At 40.2% G+C, this 17,829-nt stretch overlaps 1 protein-coding gene across 1 annotated transcript in view; it reads left to right on the top strand.

The window, feature by feature from the left end:
* LOC138471872 (dual specificity testis-specific protein kinase 2-like) overlaps positions 1–17,829 on the top strand; it is a 516,102-nt gene that overhangs the window by 314,914 nt on the left and 183,359 nt on the right. Inside the window, exon 5 of the mRNA XM_069609731.1 lies at positions 11,248–11,397. Within this exon, the coding sequence (XP_069465832.1) occupies positions 11,248–11,397 (150 nt within the window). The remainder of the gene's footprint in view (positions 1–11,247; positions 11,398–17,829) is intronic.

Below are 17,829 nucleotides of genomic sequence, written 5' to 3'. Positions count from 1 at the left end.
ATTTTTTTTTCCAACCCAGCTTTGTTGGAGATTGAATTTTCTAAGCTATTCTTGTTGTGGCTTGCTCACAGATGGGTAGTGTCATACCATGTACGTCTAGTTTGTCTGTGGGTCAAATTTCCATTATTGGTTGCATTTCTTTATTTAACATTGTTTCATTGAATTTGAAACAGCGTGCAAGAGTTGGCATTAAGGCCATACATTGACATTTTTGTGCGCTAATTTTTCCATAACATCAGTAGCACATGCATTATCGCCATAAAGTGCATGAATGTGCCCGTTTTCCAATATTGCTTGTGCTTCTTGAGATAGTACACCAACTCTAATACTTTTTAAGATGTTTGCATAAGTGAGATCTGCAGATTGCTGCATGTTTTCTGTTAATTCTCTGTATTGGAAATGTTGCCAAAGGTTGATATTTCCTATGCTGCCAACAGTTTTACGGCACAGTTTGTGTCCTAAGGTTTTAAAAATAGGTTCAGCTTCACTGGTGCCAATTGTAGAAGATCCCCGAAAACGATAATGTGTTTCCCTGCAAAGAGTTCTTCGTAGTTTGTTTTAAGTACTTCTTGCAATCTGAGATGAATCAAAGCCAACATTAGGTTGGAGACCATGCTCACTTCATCTATTAGTAGCATTTTCCTTTGTTTTAATACTCTGCGTAGTTCCATTGCAGCTTCTGCAGAAAGTTTGTAATAGTCTAATTTGTTTTGGTGTTCTACTGGAAGGAGTAGTAATCGGTGTAAAGTGACACTGCCTATGTTGTAGGCAGCTAAACCTGTGGGGGACGTTACAACAGCTGACAGTTTGTTGTTTGTCAATTGTTGAAGGAACTTGCTGATGATTTTGATTAAGAATGTTTTTCCTGACCCAGCTTCACCACTGATGTCCAGCAGTATAGGTTTGTAATTTTGCAGGTACATTCTTTATTTTCGTGTTGTACACCATGTGCAATTTGTTTTGTTACATCTTCAGAAATGGTGCGCTGATCTTAAGTTTTGCTTGTTGTACAGTTAAGTCTTCTATATCTTCTTGATAGTGACACATGGTGTTTTTCACTTCTGTCATAGCTAATTCTGCCTCATTTGCTATTGGTGGCTGTCCTAGTGGTTCTTGGCTTCCTGTTACAGAAGGTTGACTACTGTCTGAAGAGTCCTTATCTAGTTGGGCCTGAAGTTCTTCTTCGTGTTGCTGTTCATTGTGCAACATTGTTTTGTACTGTGTAAAGCTCACATCAGTGATCGCGTTTTGAAAGCATCTTCATAGCAGTCATAGTTATCTAGTATCTCTTCCTCTTTTCTCCATGGTTTAAAAAGTTGTAGCAGAGACATGTAAAATAGTTCTTTCTGTTGAGGAGTTTTTAATGACAATTTACCATGATTAATTAAGCTTCGTTTGGTAAGTTTCACTAAGCTGCCTTTACAATCTGTCACTCTATATCTACCTTTGCTTTCATCGGGTTTTATATTATTTTTGTATGCAAAGTTTTGAGCTATGTGGTATAGATGCATGCTTTCCAAAGTGCTACTCCTGTTCGGATAGTATGTGTCCAGTAAATTGTTTTTTAAAATGTCTTGGCTGTTGGGATCACTTCTGGCAATTGTTTCTATGTCCTCATATGATTTCAGAACACTTTTTTCTAGATTTAGCAGGACCAAGACTTAGCCATACTATGTTGTCTGATTTTCCATACAAAGCAGTAAACAGTAAGCAGTTAAACGATCTGCCGCTTCATAGGCGCCACATCCTCTCTGAGAGACAATTTTTATGCCTAGGCTGTACAATTTCTGAGATCGGTCATCCCAGAGGTCTTGAAGCTCTGTTTTTTCTGCTTTTGTTAAGTAGGCTGTAACATATCGTGCAACAGCAGTGGAATTGTCTGCAATGTACTGCACATCTATGTTTGCATTCCATAAGAGGGCAATGATTGCATTGTAATCATTGATATAATTTGATTCTTCTGTTCTTTTTATGTATTACGTGTTCTTAGGTGATTTACATGTATTACGTGTTCTTAGGTGATTTACCTTTAACACTATGTCGAACTGAAGACATGAGGTTGTTCACTTAACCTGTTTCTGTAACAGGTCTATGAAACAAAAGTGGCATTTGGTGTAGTATTTCCCTTTGTTTTTGTATTTGCGACGACAATATTTGCCACATTTGTGTCTTTGAAATTGTAAAATCTGCCCATGCAGTTCACTATGTGTCTGTTGTGAAGGGATTTCACAAGTGACATATTTTTGGATGAACTGCAAAACAGTGGCATCAGTGTCGTGACCAAACTTAGGTGCACCTTTTATCCATAAAAGCATGTGAATATGTGGTGCTCCTCTCGCTTGGTATTATTTTCTCCAAAAGAAGTGTTGCACTTCTCTGAGGGGAAGAACAGTTTTATTGCAAATTAAGTGTAGCGTAGCAATGAAACGATGATGGAAATATCTTAACACATTAACTGGATCTAGAGAGCAAAGTTCTCCGGGTGTTAATATATCTGTTGGTTTTGTTGTTGTTTGCTATGCATAGGAACTCATGTAAATCTTCCCATGCATATTCTGCACAACTTAGTGTAACAAACCAAGTCGGTCGTCCAGGATTTGTGATCATACAACATACGTCTCCGTGCCGTCAGAACCAGTATTCTTTTGTACCACGCATGTTTGCAAACAAATTTGTTATACTTGATTGTAAAACCTCATCTTTTTCTTGTACTTTTTGTATTAATTGCGTAGCTGACATATTTTGAAAGTGGGTTCCAGATTTCAAAATGTGTGCAACTCCGTAACATAGGATTGCTAGTTCACTTTCAAAAAATAGGTGGAATATGTATTCCACATTTTGTCTAAATCTGGGATCTTGCGAATACATTCGTAATGAGCGGTATTCTGATGCCTTAATCTGAGTGGGTCTATCATCGTAGCCTCCACCTTTGCCAGTAGGAAATAGCAGTGGAAAAGCACGTGCTTCTATACTTTTTTCCCATATGCTCATTGGTGACCCTTTGGTTTGTCGCATTTGGTAAGTTTATAGTGTATTATCTATGCTTTCATTGGAATGCAATGGATGAATTGTATAATGGTCCAAAAGAATGGATACTGCAGCAGGATCCAGAAGTTCAAATTGTCCAGTTTCTGATGACTCTTGAATTATTTCAGTTGTTTCCTTTTAAGCTTTCTTCAATATTTATTTCCTTGTAGTATTCGTTATTGTCTTTTAGCTATGGCAAGGCTTGTCTAACTTTATGTAAGTCCACCAGTTGTTGGCAAATTTTTTTGTCTTTTGTTGGTACACCATTTACCAAGACAATTAAAGAATGCTCTATTGAACGTTGCACTCCTAGAGTGTGTACATTTTCTGTTAGATCTAATGGCAAATAAACTACTTTGCCACGAATGCCTTTCACCAATTCAGAGGGAGGTAATTTTGCTGTTTTTGGGTGAAGGCGTATAATTGCTTGAAATGGGCGAACTGTTTGAATTATGATGCTCTCATAAAAATTGAGTCGTTGCAGGGTTTTTGGTATTGGGAACAATTCCAAATTATTTGTGATAGCACGTGAAGGAGTTTGGTGGTTGTCCAGTTTTGTAGTGCAGCAATTGCAACATATTAGGGGTCACGTATTTGATATTTGTTTTCTGCTAAAAGGTAGAGAGCTAATTCAAACCATTTGGAATCTTCATTGTCTTCTATTTTGTATGCTATGTCTATTTTTTGTGTTCCTTTTGTAAAACGTTCTGCGGCAACGCACACACATGGTTTGGTACCTCAGCCGATGCACTTTTAAATTTTTGTATTTCTTTTTTGTATGTGTGTAATAGAAGGTTACTATGTGCAGAATTGTTTCTAGTCTGTTCTAAAACGATTGCGTTTTGTAAGTGGCTTTCACTTCCAAAATATTTTCTCTGGATACGGTCAATTTCTTCTTGTAGGTATTTGAGTGTACCATGCAGAAGAGTGTTATTTAAATTGGCTAATTCTGAAGCTGGACTTTTAGCATAGTATATTTTATACACTAGATTTCTAACATTTGAATTATGTATTGATATCCTTTTGATATCATGGAAGGTGCTTTTGCAAATAGGTCCTGAAATGCAGGCTAATGAATGTCCTTGTAGTCCTGTGTATTTGCGCACTCGACAGGTATCCATATTTTGCAGCACTTTCATTTTAATTCTGTCTTTACCTTTCACATACTGATTGAGGAACTGACGTAAAGATTTGAAAGATTTGTTAGGAATGGCACACATTGACGTGCACGGCCATTTGTATAGTGGACGGTCTGGTTCAGTCGAATCGAGAGGTAATTGTGTTTTCAGGGGCTAATTTTCTAAGCAGTGTTTCTTTTTCCATGATGGTATTATTGATTTTTTCATACCCTCGTCCACTGCTATGGATGGCAATTGTGTTTGTTTGATTTTGTTTGTATGCTTCTTCATTAAAATATGTTTCTGTGGTTGTTGTGACTCCATTCACTTCCACAAATATGTAAGAAGTTATTTTTGTTCACATTCCGTTTATTGATAAGTTTCTTTTGTAGTTTGGTACCTAGTTTTGTTAGTGGTTTCATCCTATTTAACACTAATATAAACAACTTCCTTTTGAGAAGGATTGCACTGTCCACGAGAGCTTGTAGGATTAATTTTCTACGGTAGGTTTTAAGGGTTGAGGATGATTTTGGTCCTCTTAATATTAGATTGTGAAGGACTCTGTGGCGAAACATGTTTGCTAAAATATTTCTTTTACTATGGGTTCTTGTTACTATATCGGGATTAATAGGAGCATTGTTAGCAGTACTGGTAGCCGATTTTTTTGTGAAGTGTTTTGTGGTTCGTGCCACATTTTGATGGAGGAGGTAAAGTTTCGGTAGTTGAGGCTTCCTTTGTTTCGCTAAGCGACTGTATTAGCTGTTTTGTTCCAACGTTCTCTGCAAACTCTGCTACAGATGGATGCTTAGGTTGGACACTTTTATTTTTATTTTCTGCATTCGTTTCTACGGACTTGCTTTTTGGTAGGCATTCTTTGGGGTCTGTTGAAAAAAAGAAGGCATGGTTTGGTCTGTTGTACAATGTATGTGTGCTGTGTACATGCGTGTATGAGTTTGATGGGGAAGCTCTTTGTGGTGGTGTGTGAATGTGCATTGGCCTCTTACAATGATTTGGGAAGGCTATTTTTCTGTTTGTATACTACTACAATGTGCTTCAGATGAGAGTACAAAGTGTCCTATTGGTGAGGAGAAGCATTAATAGTAAACGTAATGGTATAAAATTGAGACAGCTATTTGTTTTCTAGTACTAACATTCTAAGGCTTCTGTATGTTATTTGCGTTCCTGTTATTTTTTGTTTAATAAATGGGGATTTGTGGGTAGAATGGTTCAGAAATCAATGTTTGCTTTAGTGCCCAAATTAAATAAATAACCCACACAGTCTCTTTGAGAAATAGTTAGAATATAAAGGTAGTACTGCACTTACTTTTTTTTTCAAAATGACCAGGTTTCTTCGGATATGTCGGATATGTCGTTTGCAGTGTAGATGCTGTTGCTTTTCAGGAGAGTAGTCTTCACTGCAATTGTAAAAAGAAGAAGTTAGTAACTTTGTGTGTTTAAAGCAGTGATGTTACTGTACATGTTAATTTTGCATCTTTTGTCACAGTATTCTCCTTTGATATTTCAACACAGTGCATGTTTGCATTTCACTTCACTATGTGCTGCCTTTGTATGTTATTTGCAGTATGTTAGTTGCACGTGATTCAGAAATGAGTACAATTTTTAGGTTATGAAAATGCCTTGTTTTTTTTAAGCTGTGTTATCTATAGCAGAGAGGTTTGTAAGCGATAGGTCATTATAGTAGATGGGGAAAAATGTCAATACTTTTATATTATAAGTACGAATCCGAAAAATCAGGAGACCCTCAGAGGGAGATGTCACCACAGCAATCCGGAGCGTTTATTTTTCTCATACGATCGCATTGGAAGTAGCATTAATGTAGGCAGTACACAGTAAAAAATGGTGACATTTTCTAATGGAAAATCGAGTGTCGTGCTAAATAGGGAGGGTTGTAACGTACGTGTAGGTAATGCGGCAGACAGTAAGAAGTAGTGCGGTTTGTCAATGAAAAATCGGACATCTTGCACTTAAAGGGGGAGCGTTGGTATGTATTGGCTATGCAGATTTAGTGGCATTAATGTGTTTAAATGAAATCATAAGGGTTGCACATGTTCTCTGATTAAAATATGCATACCTGTACTTTATACTCATGCATGTGCGCATGCATGGAGCAGTACGTACAAATCCGCAACACTTGCACAGTAGCTTTTGAAGTAGGTGCTTTGCAATGATATGCGACTTGCATTCAGAGTGATCAATAGTACATTTGAAGTGCGAAATTTTGATGACGGAGTTAGATGTAGAGATGTTGAATGTGATTGGTGGATGGTTGTGTGACTGCTTAGCTGTGTCCAATGAGGGAATGGATTCACGAGTGATGTGGAAAGGGTAGAAGGACTGGCTAAGATTTCCGTGCCGCACGTAGACAACGCTTGTCTGCAGGTAGGGTGTGTCACATACGGGGTTCTACAGCAAATCCAGCATGGAAAGGGGACTGTAGGCATCAGCCAATCATATGTTCACATTGCTCTTTTGTGTCGAAAGACGGTGCGTACACTGAAGATGGCAGAGGTGGAGAGGGTCAGGGTTTTGGTGCTTGGAGATATTTTTGTCCATGGTATACAGCACTATGCCGAAAGTAGGCATGTGGCACACAATTTCGATGTGAGAAGAGTGGAGGTGGTGTGGAGCGCTGAGACTGATTGCAATGTTGCTGCAATTCTCCAAGTTTGCAGAGACATGCGTACGATGACCACTCCTCATGTGGTAGTTTTGCACTACGGTGCTTGCCATTTGGGCTACGTGAGTTCACATACTTTGTTGGAAGATTTGGAACAGTTTGTTTAAGCAATCATGAAAATCTTTCCAAAAGCGAAAGTAATTTTTCTGGGGTACTCGCTAGAGGAAAATGGGACAACAGTTCTGTTTTCTGTCCTGAACAAAGTATTGGGAGGTGTAACATCAATCGCGGCATGCGTGCTTTCGTATTACGAGCTGGTATGTTTTCTGCAGCCACGAAAACATTGTTCCAAGTAATGCGGCTTATTTTGAAGCAGATGGTGTTGCGTTATCTTCTTTGGGAAATGCCATGTTCCTTTTGGTATCTAAGGCTTGCTTTGGAGAAGGTTCTGTAATGGTTGGAGTAACGTAGGAAGAAAAAATATTTAAAAAAAAAAAACAAAATAACAGGTGTCTGTAAGGCATCTGCCCAAAGAAAAAGGCTCTTTTCAGAGCCCACCTTAAAGGGGAAAAGGGGAATAATATTTAAATGTACAGTCGTCACGCTCTGATCCTGTACGTGTCCGCGGACATGGCAGTAGTTTGCAGGCAGCGCGTATTACCAATGGAGATTCTGGGGTGGAGACGCATGCAAATGAGAATGTGGGAAGGTAGGGATTGGTCAGTAAAGTTCAGTGGGTGTGTTCTGAACAGAGAAATTTTGTGAGAAGGTATTTTCCCTGACAGGAGACCATATAGCCATGGCTCTGTCTGCTTGAAAACAGATTATATTGATTTTGGGAGACTCATGGATACATTGGTTGAAGGTGCATGTAGAAAGTTGCGGTCTATGTGCAGATCTTGGACTTCCTCATGTGGAAGTGCACTGGCATGGCGTGCGTGGAATGAGGTGGCTGGACTTGGTACCTCTCTGTGCTACTTTACAGACAGAGCGTCATCCTGATATACTAATCATTCATTGCGGAGGAAACAGTTTAGGCCATGTCTCTGGAATTTCTTTGCAATTTGCTATGAAGGAAGGACTTGCAAAGTTCATGGACATGTTTCCAAATTGCCAAATACTTTTTTCCCGTATTGCAAAAAGATAAATATGGCTGCGTTCTTCTGCATTTGGTCCACAAATGGAGAAAGCGAGATGCAATGTCAATAAGGCTGTGCCTTTCTAAGAGATGTTGGCATGTCCTCATTCCACAATGAAAACATTTTGTTTCGCACCACTTTCATTTTTCGCAGAGATGTAGTCCATCTCACATATGCTGGCAATCAGATTTTTCTTTGCAATTTACAAAATACATTGCAACCTTTTTTGGATTCATAGTCACCTATTTGGCAATCTGTTTTTCCCAATCTACAGTTTTTGAAACACACAGAGCCACCACTTACTCCCAGCGAAAAGTCCATTGGTTTTGCTATGCTTGCACCCTCCATTTTTGTGAGTCCTATGACTGTCCGCAGACTTTTTTAAAAATGCCTACAACGGTCACTTGGTAGTTCTATTGTTAAACTGAGAAAGGTGGCTCTGAAAAGAGCCTTTTTTGTAATTTTTGTTCTTTTCCAGTTTACTGTTTTTGAGCACATGACACACTAGGAGAGGAGGGCAAAGGAGGGTAAGGAAGGGACACCAACCACAGTGATCAGAAAGGGCAGGTGGAGAGAGATACATGTAGGGTGGGCTTCACTTGGGTAGGGGGCAGTTCTTCTGGTGCTCTGTGACCGTAGCCTCAAAAGCTCTTCGAAGACTCTTCCCCCCTGCAGAGTACTGCGTCGCAGTACATACACAATATTGTGACCCTCGAAAGGTAAGGGTCAACAGCATCGCGAATGGCTTGTGAGGCAGCTGGATGGATGCGCTCCCCCACAGGAGTGTCTCTTGTGGGGAGAGGATCGGACACAGAGGATGCTGTGGAGGAACTCAATCTACTACATTCTTCACATGGCACCACCTTGCGAATGTCCGCACTGTGAAACGAAGTTAGGTGTCGCTTCATGGTTGTCGTACCAAATCTGTATGCACCAGGTCTCCCGCGACTCAGCACCAACTGGCACTGGTTACACCTGACCAGGTCTGCACATGCTTTTGGTACGTTCCCAAAAACAGAAAACAACCGCCACACCCGCGACTCCTGGCGAGTGCTTGTAGTGTGGAGTTCCTCCACCACATTCTCTTCTTCCTCTTCCTCCTTGATCTGTACATCCTCACCCGTATATCCCTCTGCAGGCCTTTGGGGAGGTGGTGGCGGTGGAGGGTTTGGGGGTGGTGCTGAGGCTAATGAAGCAATGGATGCCATAAGGATTAGTTGCCTAATGGTCGCTACAGCAGTAAAGGCAGAACAACTCAATCTGCTATAGCCAGAAGCACAATGAAGATGAGCTTGGGGGTGTGGCCATTTATAGGGGTGGAGGGGTGCGCCTCATGACCATATCGATCACTCAAAAGCGTTGCAAAACTTCTAAATAATACGCTCACAGGTAGAGCTATTGTGTGGGACATGTGAAATGGTGATTTTATGCTATAAAATAATTTCCCATGTTTACATAAGTTATTTTGCAATGTTGCGGAAACAGACAAACTGTGCAAATTAGTCCACATGCTCAGCGTGGGTGCGGTCACATGATGACGTCCTGAACACATCCACGAGGGAAATGGGTGCCCGCTGGACAGCAAATGCAGACTAACAAATGTGCACATGCGCACAAGTGTTCTACGGACAGTGTTCGGGTCCTGAAACTAATTAAAAGTGCGACACAAGTGAGACGGACAGTTAGGGACAGGCGTGATGTTCGCAGTACTTATGGGTGTACTGCGCATGTGCGTACATGATCTGCTGACTGTACGGCCAGGTACAGTGTCCTTAGGACACCTCCATTTTGTTTGACTACGGACATGCCGGCCACTGCGCCTGTTCTACGGACGGTTCCATCTTGACTGCAGACGGTACGGACAGGTATATTGTCCTTAGGGCACTCCCATTTTGCTCATTTACAGACATCCCGGACACCTGGTGTTTTCTAAGAACAAGTTTTATCTTGTTAGTCTTAGCAATGTACGTAGGTGGCGCGAGTTATGGTTGCTTAGCTTACCATAATTAGCGAATGTCAAGTGTTTTTCGGTTTTACTTTGAACCGCAACGTCCCTTTAACAAAGTTCTTTTTGCTATATATATATATATTTCAGTAGTGAACAAAAACAAAGGGGCTACACATGTGATATCATCAGTGATGTCATCAATGACATTTATGATGCCATCTTTCATGTCCTGGGTGTTAGTGTTAGCAGTGCACAGTGGTGTATATATATATATAAAAAAAACATATTTTGCATGAAATAGATTGTGAGACAAATACTGGATCAAACCAATGGCAATGTAAAGAAAAAGAAAATAGTATACCCTGAAGGTTGAAACACGATTAATTAATAATCATGCCTTAAATCTGCTGTCATATTGAGTTGTTTGCAGCGTGGACATTTCTTTGCTTATTACTGTGTCTGTCGGGTGCACTGTTTTCTTTTGACTGCATAATGGGTTTGCTGTGGGGAAATGCGTCTGTGTACTATCTCATTTGATATCTTGTTAAGAGCCATCTATAAATCCTATTAATTTATCCAAATATTATATTGAAAATGGTGCTATTATAATATTTTTGAGAGGAAAATTCTTGTAAATCCCCTGCAGTGTCTATCTTATTTCCTGTGGTTCCTAGGTTGCTCGTGCCTTTTTTGGGGTGAGAACTTTCACTGCACTGTTCTGAATATTCCAACACTGGTCCCCCTCACTGGGCCTCATAAAGAAAACCAATGAAAATGATTCATACAAGCAGAGCATTCTGGGGCCGGAATGCTCTCTAAACAAACAGTGCATTGTGACATTATTGCAAGATTGATGGATTTGATCATACTTGCTATGATACCCCAAAATATCAGCCATTCTTTAAATACACATTAATGATCAAATCTGCCAAGGTGACTGTAAATCAGTACAATGACGTGTTCACCACGTTCAATCTTTTGTCTGTGGCAATTCAAACCAAATTCAGCAGAAGAATCCTTTTGATACCTTAGAGGGTTTGTGGGCAATATCAATGTGATTTAACTTCTTCAGAATTGTACCTTCACAGGGTCTTTGACAGCAATTACTTCAATCTATTGATGCAGCCAATCCTTGAACCCTCCCTATAGGACACCATATTAGGAATCTGAGCTGGAAATATGGAGGTCCTTGCCAAAAGCCTCCAAAAGGCAGCTTACCTGATAGTAAGACCGCCCGTAGGATACCAGCAAACCCATGAGAAATATGTATGTTTTAAGATTGTTAAAGGTTCATGCCGTAATGTGGATACGTTTGTGTTTGATTCCAAAGAAAATGTAATTGAAAGAACCAATTGTTTTTGTTTTTCTTCTCCACAGTACGTAAATGGTGGCTGCTTGGAAGAACTCCTGGCGAGTAAAGACATTGCGCTGAGCTGGAAAGAGAAAGTTGATCTTGCTTCAGACATCACAAGAGGGATGATCTACTTGCACTCGAAGAATATTTATCATCGAGATCTCAACTCCAAGGTACGATTAAGAAGTACAGTAAAGACGAGTAGGGATTGCTAAAAAGGGAAAGAAAACCTATATTGTGGTTGTCACAACAATGCCAGATGACGGAGGCATTCAGAAACGTTAATGCTGGGGCACCGAATTCTCCAATTTGTGGCACAAGACTGCCTTTGAAAATATGGCATGGTATTGTTGTCAAGCAATGAATCCTGCTTAGATCTCTTTAATAGAATGGGGACAGTTGATCCAACCCTGTGATACTGAGTCCTTGTCCCATCACCTTCTCTGATCTACCTTAGTTCAGGAAGATGCTGACTTGTGTAGGCCTCATTGTGTCTTACTTACCATGTTGGAGCCTCGATTTCAAAATGACACAGACACAACCATTACAATGGTTGACGCTACTCTAAGGTTCCCAGTTTGACTTCATTTTCAAATGAAAATATTGACATGTGGTAAGAAGTGCCTAGTAGCTTGACTGTGATTTTTCGTTTTCCTTCTTTGTGTTATTCTTGAAGAAATTTGAAACTGGAAATGTTAGTGATTTGTACATATGAAACAATCGGAGTATCCTGGGAGACACTGAATGAAAAGTGTTTCATGTTTGCATTGATATGTACTCCAGCTAATGCCCTCGTTCATATTCTTCTATCATGTATGTATTACAAATCTGTTTTATCCTCCAACAAACGCATCTTTATTATTTTGTCCTTTGTGTTAATAATTTTTACATCCACAAAAACCAGGGAAAAGAAAATCATGAAATGACCACATGCTAGTATGAAATTAATTGGTAAACGTTCTCTCAGAATATCCTATACTTCCTTCTGTCATGAGGCAAGAAGACAAGAACACTGACAGCAAGAGTTATGATTTAATCAGAGGGAAGGGTAAAAGTGGCTATTTGCACAAACAGAATGGGCATATCCCATACTGTCTTTTAGTATCCACAAAAATTGGTTTGACCACAAGGATCCTAATATTAACCAAAATGGGTAATACTTACCCTTGGGGCATTGTCTCCTGAGTTCTTTTGCTATGGAAGGATTTGGACATTCCCAAGTCTTAGTAGGATGTTACCTTCTGGCCAATTGTTCTCCAGGCTGCAGGTATGCTTTCTCAAGCATAAGGGCATAGTTAGGAGGGCTCGATATTGTTTATCTAAGTGAATTACTTTGTGGTAATTCACTTCCATGCATTTACTTTTAATTATTTTGTTTTCATTTGTGCTTTAATGGAGGTTCATCCACCTATCTTCCACCCACTCACCTACCCTTGCCACCACGCCCTTATGCCCTTACCCCTAAATATATACATAACTTCTCCACAAAGTAAACGCATCAAATGTAATCCCACTCATGGTAAATCTGACCATTTTGGGCATTAGATTTGAGGATTTACTTGCAGCATCTTGCTGGAGATTAATCCTCCACTCCAAGTTCAAGATTGTTACTTGTGGGGGAGTTTTGCAGTGACTTGAGGTGATAACGTTTCTGCCACTAAGTGGCAGTAACAGAATTTCTGGCAAATATTTACCACACAGGTGAACTTGTAATGAGGCCAAAGTGTCCAGTGTCTGATTCCTATTATTAATCTCAATCTATTGGGTGCCCTCCTAGGAAAATGCTCTGCAAGTTACCAAATACCCCAGGAGACTTATTTAATGTTGACTTGGCCTTTGTCCAAGCCTTGGCCTTTCTCTTTGATTACGCTGTTATGTTTATCCTTGCCTTTTCCTTTAAAATGAGGGACAGCCTCATGTTTATGTACTGCTGCAGGTAGGAATTCTCCCAGCTACCTGGGTACATCTGGTTGAATTTTTTTATCCCCTACCTGGGTCCTCTACGATACTACAAGACTTCTTTATTTTGGCGGGTGGTCTTGCATCTGACACCAAAGTCTGGGTTAGCTTGGATCCGTCTGCTTTTCTCAAGGTTTGGCCTCAGCCAGTCGTTGGGACTGGGTTCTAAGCAGGCGGCTTAGTCTATCCTGTCCGTTCAACCGGGCTTCTCCTTTGTTTTTTCTTAACCGACCCAGCCACTTCCTTCTTATTCTCCTTGTTACTACAGTTCTACATGGGTTAATCAACCAAATAATCAAAGCCAACATTTTCATCCTCAAAAAATAATCCCTGTATCTTTCATTGTGCCTCCTTTTTAGTTGTCCTAGACCCATGAGGAATCTTTGGGGGTGAAAATGTTGGCTTTCAATTTTATAGCGATGTAACCACTGATTACCATCACCACACTACTTGGTCTCCTCGGTTTGGCTTCTACTGCTATTCTGTCTGTTGCTCTTTCTCTTTTTTTCTCCCTCTCTTTTTCTGTTTGTTCTAGGTCTTCTCTCTCTCTCTCTCTCTCTCTCTCTCATTTTCTCTCCATCTTTTTGTTGAGGTGTTAATGAGCGACCTGATTTTTGGGTCTGTTGTACAATGAGCTTCATTCTGAGTGATTGGCTCTTGATTAATGCTTAATTTTCCTCGGGTATTGTGCCAGGGTTCACTGAGAGATTGGCTCGTGCCCCACTCACTCTGGCTTGAGTTTATTAACCCATTAGCTTCCTTGTGCCTCTAGGAGTTTTTCCTTTCTTTCAGCGCCTCTATGCAGAACACAGGCCATCACTCTGTGTGTTTCTTCTGTATAATGCACATTTTTCTGTATTGCTCCATGTCGTGGTCCATGCCAGAGCTTGCACACCCGATGGGCTGTCTTTTAAACCTTGATCCTCGCCTGCACCTGCAACTGTGTGCTGAAGCAAGTGTCAAAGCCCCTACTTCCTTGCTATGCAACACAGTGGTTCTGGGCTTGATTTACTCAGGGTTACCCTCTTTTGAGTATGGGGCTGATCTCTGAGCCCAAGGAGTTGGTCTTATTCACCTTGTTCATAAAGTATGATTTCCTCTGTCTTATATGTTGCAGTTTCACTAACCTCCTCAGTGGCTGTACTCCAGGATCACACAAACAACGATTTTAGGCATCTTTTTTATATTCCTTTTATGATATCCAGGTTTTGCATGATGGAACGGGTGTCTCCCGCTGATCCCCAGAAATCACTAGCCTACCTTTATAGGTGACGCACATGGGCACTTGTGACATTTCCCATATTCTATTCACAATTTAAATGATTTCTTTCAGCATTCCACTCTCATTGGTCAACAGTATTTATGTTTTTAGATATTATGGAACAGTGACATCAATCAAATAACTAATCAAAACGGATTTTGATTTATATTATGTTTTGTTCTGGATGTCTAACCCCTGTATTGTCAACCTTCACTATCTCTACTCTGCTTATCAAGCTCATAGCCTTTCAAGAGTCATTTTCTCATCTCTTATTTTCTTTCCAATGAGATCTAACCCTAAACCATTTCTTCCATCCCATTGCCTCATTCCTGCACCATGTGTCCTACTTTCGTTTTGTCCTTGTGTTGCCAGCACAGGGTTCCTGTTTCTTTTTTCTTGTTTTGTCAACTTTCCACAACGTTGTTACTTAACTTTGGAATCTGTGTCTAGCGCTGGAGACTCAGTTCATTCTTTCAGGAATTTGCTTCCTTTTCAGAACAGCCAATAATTTTCAGTATTCCCGGATCCCATAATTCCCAACATAGTTTGTTCAGGTTTAAAATGTTCATGTAGCGTGTTACTTATTGCTTCAGCATCTCTCTGGGTTCATGTGCTCATTTGCCACCAGCTCTGAGGGTTCAAGTGATTTCAGCTTCTCCGGACTCCAGTGAGTTTTTTTATTCTCATGTCCTTTTGAGTTCAGGTTGTTTCTGGTTCTCGCCACCTCTTAGGGTACAAGTGTTCTGAGCCCCTCTCAGGGTGTCCAGACACATAGCAGATCGTATGTACAACTCCCATTATAGAAAGCAACTAATGACAATTATGTGGGAAAGTGAAATCTTCTAGATCCCTACAAAATGATCGAAAAGAAGGCTTCTGTCCAAGAGGAGAAGAAAGGTGCCAATGTGTGTTCCCACGCGTAAAAGCAGCGATTCACACTGTTTATCCTATTAAGAAGTTGTTGGCCCACTAGCCGACTAGACGGCTAATACTATAAATCACCCATACTGAGGTGAAGGTCTTTTTTATGAATGGATTTCAATGGCACTTTTCGACTTATAAGAATATCTGAGCATCAGACATGAAACAGTTTGCCTTGCAATACATTAGCAGACTCGTTTAGTACTAAATGTAAATTGAATGCAGGGGACCACCAACATTTGCACATACGTGCTGTGGGAACACTTCATATGGTGTTATACCTTCAGAAGGTGGAGGTGGGGGGGGGGGTAGAATGAAAGAGTAAAAGTGAGGCAAACCTTCTTTTACACTGGACCCTTCATTGAGTGAAAAAGTAAATGCTTCTTGAAAATATGCTTAGAATCTGCGTGGTTTTGACCAGGTTTCAAACCGAGATAGCAAGTTTGGATAGAGAGTAGAGAACTTCAGTCTTAGTGGAGTTCAGCATGAGCAAATGAGATGCCTTCCAGTATTTGATGGTGGGGAGACAGACATTTCTGAATGTAGTTCATCAGATACGTAGGGGAAGGTGAAGATCTGAGTGTCATCAGCAAAGAGTTGATGGGAGAAGCCATTGGAGGATATTGAAGTGCCATGAGTGGAGATTTATATTAGCTGGAGCATGAATGGTAAGCCCAAAATGTCCCATCTGGGCCTTGAATAGCAGGGATAGAACTGGTCTTAAACATTGCTCCGTAAGGCATCCTGATGTAGTATGCACTGCTGTTTAAGGGATGGGGGGATTAGAGAATGTAGGCAGTGTGGAAAAAGGGGGGAAGATGGCCTCTTCAGAATTTAATGAAGATGACTCTGAGATTGAAAGCTCTGGTGACTGGAAATCTGGTAGAATGTACCTTTTTGCTAAAAAAATACAGCTCAATTCAAACTGATGCCGTGCTAGGATAGTAAGCCGTACACTCACACAATGAGTGCATAGTAAATATTCATCTTTCAAAAGGCACAGTTGAGTAACTGGAGCATAGAAAGTGACGTGCTTGCATTCTATATTCCAAGGGGTGAGCATAACAAGCTCCTTGAGTTTAAGTGCTGAAGGGCACTGGCTTCATTTCATGTCTCCTGGTGCACCTTGTATGCCCCTTTGCCACACAATGTGTCTTGTCTCACTGGTGTTTAACACACCCAGACCGATTAAATTGCTACTGTTTTGCAATAAGCGCGTCACTGGGTTTCCACCATAATTGTGCGTTTGAAGTACTATTTATTTCCAAAATGGTAAATAAGCCATATACAATTAGTTTAATAGTATGAATTCCGAATTGGCACTTTAATCCATGTACAAATCAAAGAACTACATGTTTCAGTCTTCAATTGGTATGTTGCCATAACATGATCATTTTTTCAATGTTTTATTCTATATGATCATATGTGTAATTAAATCTAGTTTGAACAAAAACATGATATTTTATAATTCGTGTCTCATATTTATATCGAGCATGTGATATATAATACTGCTTCAATGATAATTAATTGGCACTTCCTCATTGCAGATTAGTGCCTAGTAGCAATTTATTCTATGTCGCGTCCTCAAAAAACAATAACATGCACATTATTAATGTATTATTTAATATTGAAATGCAAATAGCCTTTTTAGAAAAAAAACCTTGTCCCGTTTGACTGACCTCATTATATATTAAACACATGTTCTTATAGAGCTGATATGTGTATAGATTTATAATGGAAACCCATATTTTGTTGCCAAATGGCCACGTTGTACACTTTCATCAAGTATTCTATTACTATGCATTTTACACTTCCATGATTGCATTTTAACAGATGTCCTAAAATGTTAAAATGGCAAGTGGCAACCCTCCGTTCACGAGTTAAAGATAACTTGATGATGGTCTCCGGTTTCATTATGAGCAGGTGTGCATTTATTAGATAATTCATAACCTATGATCAAATCAATAATGGCTTCCAAATCAATAATGGCTTCCCTATCCGGCCTCTAGTTCATCTCTCCCTACTGTGCTACACTTGCAGACAGCATATAAAAATAGACAGCAGCATCTCTCGAGGCTTGCTTCATCATTTGCCAATTACAATTCTATGCCAATGTTTATATTCTGAGAGCTTGAAAACACGGATGCTTGCGTCAGCAGCCGGGTAGTGCGTTTACCGCTGAAAGCACGGAGCACGGCTGAGGGTGGTTGTTATGGGAATGTGCTTTAACTGGAAAACTGTTTACATCACTTGGGCTCTTCCAAGAATGCACAATCTCTAAAATATCCCGGTACAACGATTTTCTAAAATGCCTGGTGTAGTGGAAGAGGCAGCACATACCCGTGGACACCTCAGGGAGCGGCAGCACATTTCCTGTGACCCTGGTGACATCCCAAGGAATGACCTTTGTGGCAAGCCAGAAGAAGGACTCTGACCAGACGACTTGTTATCAAAGGGTTTTATT

Source organism: Ambystoma mexicanum, chromosome 8 (assembly GCF_040938575.1).
Source record: "Ambystoma mexicanum isolate Mex_15411 chromosome 8, UKY_AmexF1_1, whole genome shotgun sequence".
Lineage (NCBI taxonomy): Eukaryota > Metazoa > Chordata > Amphibia > Caudata > Ambystomatidae > Ambystoma > Ambystoma mexicanum.
This window is presented reverse-complemented; position numbering and strand designations above follow the sequence as displayed.